The 6,777-nt window shown below is 43.7% G+C and overlaps 1 protein-coding gene across 1 annotated transcript; it reads left to right on the forward strand.

The window, feature by feature from the left end:
- Positions 1 to 1,265: 1,265 nt before the first annotated feature.
- On the forward strand, positions 1,266 to 2,270 carry GPR12 (G protein-coupled receptor 12). Its single transcript, XM_065653361.1, has one exon. It carries the CDS (start codon positions 1,266 to 1,268, stop codon positions 2,268 to 2,270), a length of 1,005 nt encoding a protein of 334 aa, XP_065509433.1.
- The last annotated feature ends 4,507 nt before the right edge of the window (positions 2,271 to 6,777 follow it).

Below are 6,777 nucleotides of genomic sequence, written 5' to 3' on the forward strand. Positions count from 1 at the left end.
ACATCTTCAACTAGACCAGGTTGCTCAGAGCCCCGTCCAGCCTGGCCTGGGATGTCTCCAGGGATGGGGCATCTGCCACCTGTCTGGGCAACCTGGGACAGTGTTTCACCACCCTCATTGCAAAAAATTCCTTCCTCATGTCTAGACTGAATCTCCCCTCCTTTGGTTCAAACCATTATCCCTTGTCCTATCCTAGCAGGGGGTCAGAACGCTACTCTGAGCCGAGCCCTCTAATTTACCGTGTTCTCACCAGCACCCACTTTGCCCGGCGCTGTCCCCAGCCCCCCACGGCCCCCCCTCAGAGCCCCAAACCCAGGCCACGTCCACCCCGCACGCCCCCGCGGGCCGGGGGTCGCACGCCCCCCCGGCTCCTCCCCGCCCCCCTCCCCTCCCCCGCGCGCGCGAGCTCGCTCGCGGCGGGAGGCACCTGCGCAGGCGCGCGCGCACGAGGCGAGCCGTTCCCCCGCGTCCGCGCGCGCGCACCTGCCTCGCGCCCTCGGCCGCGCGCCGCGCCGTGAGGGCGGCCGGTCCCGCTGCCGCCTTGAAAGGAGCGCGGCGAACCCTCTGTTCCTCCTCCTTCCTTCCTTCCTTCCTTCCTCCGACCCGCCGGGGGAAAAGCCCAGGTGACCGCCGCCGGGGGGGCGTGGGGGTGCGTGGTGGTGCGTGTGTGGTGTCCGCGTTGAGTTTGTAAGTTCTCAGAGGATCTCGCCCCAACTCCCCCCGCCCCACACACACCCCGGGCGGGGTTTCCTCACAGGGGGTCGGTGAGGGTTCCCCCCCACCCCCGCCACCCCCATCCTGGCTGCTCCCTCTGTGACCAAAACAATCCCCCTTTGAAATCGTGGCTGCTGGATGGCGGGGTTCGCACCACCCCACCGCCGGCCCCCACCCCGAATTGCAGCGCTTGGGGCGGGGGTGGGGGGAGGTGTTTGCTGTTCTAAGGGCTCCCCCCCGCCTGTGCCCTCTCCCCTGTGCAGGTGGAGGGAATTGCCTTAGGATCACTCAGCCTCCGTGTGCCTGTCCCTTGGCAGATAACCTCAGGCAGTTTTAATTTTTTTCCCCCCTCTGTTTTTTTGTTTGTTTTTAGGGTTTTGGGGGGTTTTTTGTTGGTTTTTTTTTATTGTCACATTTATGTAACAAGCGCTTGCCTGCACATTAAATTGGTGTTGCTGTCTAGGGCGTTGCATGCTCTGGGGGTGCTGTATCCAGTGCTGTGTCTGAACATTAAAAAAAATGTGTTTCTGTTGAAGAAGACAGGGGTTAAAATGAATGAAGATCTGAAGGTTAATTTGAGCTGGCTGCCTCAGGATCATGTAGAAGCCAGCTCTACCGAGAATGCCTCAGCCACAGGCTCCTCCCTGGTTCCTGTCGTAGACCCAGAGCCACAGCTTTTGGTAAACCCCTGGGACATTGTCTTGTGTACTTCAGGGACCCTTATCTCCTGCGAAAATGCCATTGTGGTTCTTATAATTTTCCATAATCCCAGTCTACGTGCCCCCATGTTCCTCCTGATAGGCAGCCTGGCGCTGGCAGATCTATTAGCAGGCATTGGATTGATCATCAATTTTGTTTTTGCATACCTTCTGCAATCAGAAGCTACGAAACTGGTTACGATTGGACTAATTGTTGCCTCTTTCTCAGCATCTGTTGGCAGCTTGCTGGCTATTACTGTTGATCGTTACCTCTCCCTGTATTACGCTTTGACTTACAATTCAGAGAGGACTGTCACTTTTACCTATGTCATGCTTATATTGCTCTGGGGAGCATCTATCTGTATTGGACTGCTACCTGTAATGGGCTGGAACTGCCTCAGAGATGAATCCACCTGCAGTGTTATCAGACCACTCACTAAAAATAATGCAGCCGTCCTTTCAGTCTCTTTCTTGCTTATGTTCGCCCTCATGCTGCAGCTGTACATTCAAATCTGTAAAATCGTGATGCGCCATGCCCATCAGATTGCCTTGCAACACCATTTCCTGGCCACTTCCCACTATGTGACTACCCGAAAAGGAGTGTCTACTTTGGCCATTATTTTGGGGACTTTTGCTGCTTGCTGGATGCCTTTTACGCTCTATTCATTAATAGCAGATTACACCTATCCTTCTATATACACCTATGCCACCCTCCTGCCAGCTACCTACAATTCCATCATCAATCCTGTAATATACGCTTTTAGAAACCAGGAGATACAGAAAGCACTTTGGCTGATATGTTGTGGCTGTATTCCTTCTAACCTGTCTCAGAGAGCAAGATCACCCAGTGATGTTTGATTGGCAGCTAGGAGGACATTCCTTAACATGTTACTTTCCAGACATTCTTGCGACACTGTCTTTGGTTTAGATGCATTCATTAAATGGTGTGTGATGGCTTCGTATAAAAACCACAGGATGCACTGACCTGTTGTAAACGGAAAACCCCAGTGACCAAAATGAATCGAGTGGTTTAAGGGAAATTTCCAGAATCAAAGTAATCGCTGTTGCAGATTGATAATGTTGCTCAGGGTCTTTTTGTTATATTACCCAGACTTTGCCATGATTTTACATCAAGTTTGCTAATTAAAATTAGATTGAAACACCATAGCCCCTTTAAAATTGTTTATGTGATTGAATTCAGCCATACTGCATGTCATAGTCTGTTGTCAGGGTGGATATTTTTTTCCCCTCTAATTATTTTTTGAAACAGGAAAAAAAACCCTCATGTCATGTTAGCCCATTTGTATATCATCAGATTACTCTTCAAAATAATGGCCATTGTACTGATTTATATGGTATTTATTGTCATAATCCCAGTGCAACAAATTTGCTCTAAGAGAGGAAGTACTTGTCTAGCTCTTTATTTTACGTCTCATCATGAATTAGCTTGATAATTGTTTTAAAGGGTTACCTGTTCTCTCCTGAGTTCTGGCATAATGTTAAAACAAAAGATATACTTTGCCTTGCTTTTCAAAAGTCAGCCATATGTTTTCACTTAGATATGGAACACCAGAGCTCATTATACTATTAATTTTTTAAAAATCAGTGGGGAGTTTTGAAATTGGTGAAACAATATGGCCTCTTTTGGCTATGCATTTGTAATAGATGCAACACTACGTTTCTCAAGACAAGTTTATCTTTTCAGAAGTGTATAAGAAAATACCTAATAAATTAACCTACAAATTACTTGCAACACATATTTAGCATTTACATGAAGTGGTTCCCTTAAGTTTGTTATCAGGTCAAAAGTATTACCACTTGTTTTTATTGTTCTGCCGTATAATTTAAAATACTGAAGTTCATAAATTCTCAGAGCATATCTCGTTCATAATTGTATGCAACCAGAACTGCAACATGAAACAATATTTTCTCCTTTTTTAGCAGTTTCATCCCTTAGAGATTGTGATTCTCCACACTGTACACCAGTCAGTTCACTTCATTATAGGATGATAGTTCTGGTCTAAAAGCAGAGATTCCTATCGTGAATGGTTACATTCCAAACTGCTTCTAACCTTTTATTGAAGCCACATTAGAATGCACTAGAAATAAAACATATCTTTTAATTTGAAGACTTGACTGTCAGAGAGAAAATCTTCCTGGCAGATGTCTTTGGTGAAACTTAAGGTGCACCCCGATGTCCGTGCATGGGAGTTTATAGTACCGCTTCCATTAGTGTTGATGGGAGCTCAATGTGTTAGTGCCCTGGCACCAGTAGGAGGTTATATTCCTTTGAACATCAAAACATACTGTATTGTTGCTTCAGTATCTCCCATTACAGTTCAAAAAACCCCAACACACTCAAGTGTAAAAAATAGCAATATTTACAGTTCAATTAAAAAAAATATACCTATATAGTATAGATAGTAGAGACAACCGTGTTGCTGGTCCAAATGGAATCTGTCCTTTTCACATGGATGTTTGGATGACTGTAGCTTTTTGTGGCAAAGTTTCTGTGACGTTAAGAATCATACGCTATACACAAAGCTAAATCTCAAATGTGACTGAGTTGTCTGTAAACAAGGCTCTGTAGAGATTTTTTTATAAGCAGTGATTAATTTTAGCTACAATGCTGGGTTCAAATTCTATTATTTACTTGGTTCGGCCTTCACGATATTAGGCTTGTTGTGATCTGATTAGTTAAATAATTGCATGGCATGGTCCAGCAGAGCTGTGAACTTGCAGCTCCCTTGGCTTCACTGTGGTTTACAGGTGCTGAGCACAGTTACACTATGGCCCCTGCTCAGTGTAGGATATTGGTGTTCTTTATCTACTTCTGAATGCTAATGAAACTCTAGTCATTGCATTTTGTTACGAATTTTTGTATAAGAAATAATCACTTCATAAATATCCATGCTGTGTATGCGTGCAGTTTTGCAAGTATGCAAAGTATTGGGAATAAAATGCAGTAAAAATCATGAGCTGTATAATGAAGAAAGGCTGACTAATGTAGAATGACACTTTTTTAAAACAACAAATGAGAAGTTAATGTCAGGCAAAGTTTACCTCCTCACTTTTTTTTTTTTTTATTCCCCAGTTGTTCTTCTGTATCAAATAGCTAAAAAAGTATGATAAGGATGAGCAGCTACAACTGTGACCAGAATTCAGTCCTGAGGGCAACTGTTGTTTTGCTTATGCACACCTGTTCTCATCCTCTTGGATAACGTCACAGGCACTAGTGCTTTTCTCTCTACAACGCCTGGGCGGTAGGGAAGCCACAAAAAAGCACAGAGGGAGATAATGTCGTCTGCTCTTCTCGTGCTGGTTCACCTAACGTCCTTGTCATCTTCCTTGCTCCACAGGCTGCTCAAATCCACAGAGGCTCTGCAGTATGCCGAGGGAGCCGACCTTTTCCTTGTGCCAGAGCAGAGAGATTTGTAATTGGAAGCTCCCCTCCCGAGGAGCGGTGCGAGTCTAACAGAGGAAAGAAGGATTAATTATAGAAGTCCCACAAAGCTAGCTCACAGGGATGTGATTTGCCCTTGTTTGAGTAGTGCATGATTACCTTTCACCAGAAACAGATGAGAAATGTCATTATGCCTCCAACCTACTGTTGTGACCTCCAGTGAGGACGTTGGCTCTTCCAGAAATATATTCTTAAGTAGAGACTGTGGAACACAGGCCAGAAAATCCTTCTGGAAGTCATTGACATTTATGAAATCAATGGTTTGCTTGCAGCTGTCAGGCCAAACTTTAACATGGTTTCCAGTACTAGATAGATGCTGTATAACACACCCGTGAATGAACTCTTGGAGGATCAGCAGAGCTGTGGATATAAAGCTGCCTGCCTCACTTGCCCAAAAGAAATGCTTGACAGACAGCTACTTTTCAGGCTCTGCAGAATTAAGCAATTCTCTGCTATGACCTCAAAGTTAAATTGTAGGCTCCGGTTCTGTATGGTGATGTGCCAGTACCGATCCACAATCCCTCTGACACTGGCAAAAACCCAGCCAGCTTGTAGGATTCTGTCATTTTGGCATCCCATTAAACACCACCTATATGTAAGACCAGTGGTGTTAGAGTCACCATTCTATGTACAGTGAAGTATCTTTCATATCTCCATTATAATGTCTAAAGTATTTTTTCTTAATGCATAATTTAATTTAAAGAATTAAAATTCATTTTATTTATTAACATGCTTGACCCAAAGTTAATAGCAAGTTGCATCTTAATATGCAAAATTTAACGTACTCATTTTTTTCATATATTCATCCCTAACGCTTGGGAGAGGATTTTTTTTAATCGCTTTTTTTTTTTTTTTCCCCAACCGTTTCTCCTAACAGTAAGATTTCAGCAATAAGGGGAAATGCGTTTTTAGCACAAGAGCAATAAAATCCTCCATGTTGTGGGTCCTATAAACTACTGAGTAAGCTCAGAGCAATAGAGAGGAAGCAATATATTCTTTAGACAAAAAAATAATAACTTGCATAAGGACTTTTAAATAAGCAGAAGTCTTCCTTTGTTAAGCAGTTTCTACCGGACTGGTGTGGGACATTATTTCTGCTTGATTTGTGTCACAGTTATTGAGTTCCTGGATAGAATTGCTCGGCAATAACCTTTTACCTTAGTTCTTGGATCCTGAATTCATACTATTTGCAAGAGAGAATTATGTACTGCAGTGGGCATTTTTATTCTTTTCATTGTTTGGCATTTAGTTGTACAGCATTCCATGCATAAATTAATTGCTTTCAGGATTTCCAATTTTAACTTGATACTAAGAATACTCTTCACCAAACACAAACTGAGAGTAACCAAATTTGTCATGCCCATCAAGATGGATATCATAAATGGTGCTAGCCCATCCAGAAGACAGTTTGGCTTTTAAAATAGCATGATTATGGTATCATTGAAGAAAACCCCTACCAATACCCAGAGTATTTGGAAGCAAACTGAAAGGCCTGGTATCGCCGCTGTGTGTTCCTAACAGGACACGCAGTGACATAAGTAGCTGCGCCCATCCTTCGTGTTTGGGGGCCAGCCTTGAGGCATCTTGCAGTCACTAAAACCCTTCCATGAGAGAGTTTGGCTTAGGCCAGGAGCTGTTCCATCCCCAAAGAGATATTTTTCTGTTGCCTCATTTTCTTAGGCGGTGTTTAGCTTTTAAAAATAAGATACTTGTGGATTCATTTCTCAAAAGTAATGAGCAACTTACCAGTGTGACTGAAAGTTGGGATAAAATAGCATTTCTACAAACCAGGCCTCTGAAACACAACTACATACAGAAAATGGCTTCTCTAACATTCCGAACCGTATTTTCAAAATGTTGGCCCCGACTTTTATGGAGAAAAATTATGTATGGTCTGGTTTT

This window comes from Caloenas nicobarica, chromosome 1 (assembly GCF_036013445.1).
Source record: "Caloenas nicobarica isolate bCalNic1 chromosome 1, bCalNic1.hap1, whole genome shotgun sequence".
NCBI classification, from domain to species: Eukaryota; Metazoa; Chordata; class Aves; order Columbiformes; family Columbidae; genus Caloenas; species Caloenas nicobarica.

Coding starts and splice junctions, on each gene's coding strand:
- GPR12 (XM_065653361.1), top strand. CDS start 1,266: ATGAATGAAGATCTGAAGGTTAATTTGAGCTGGCTGCCTCAGGATCAT.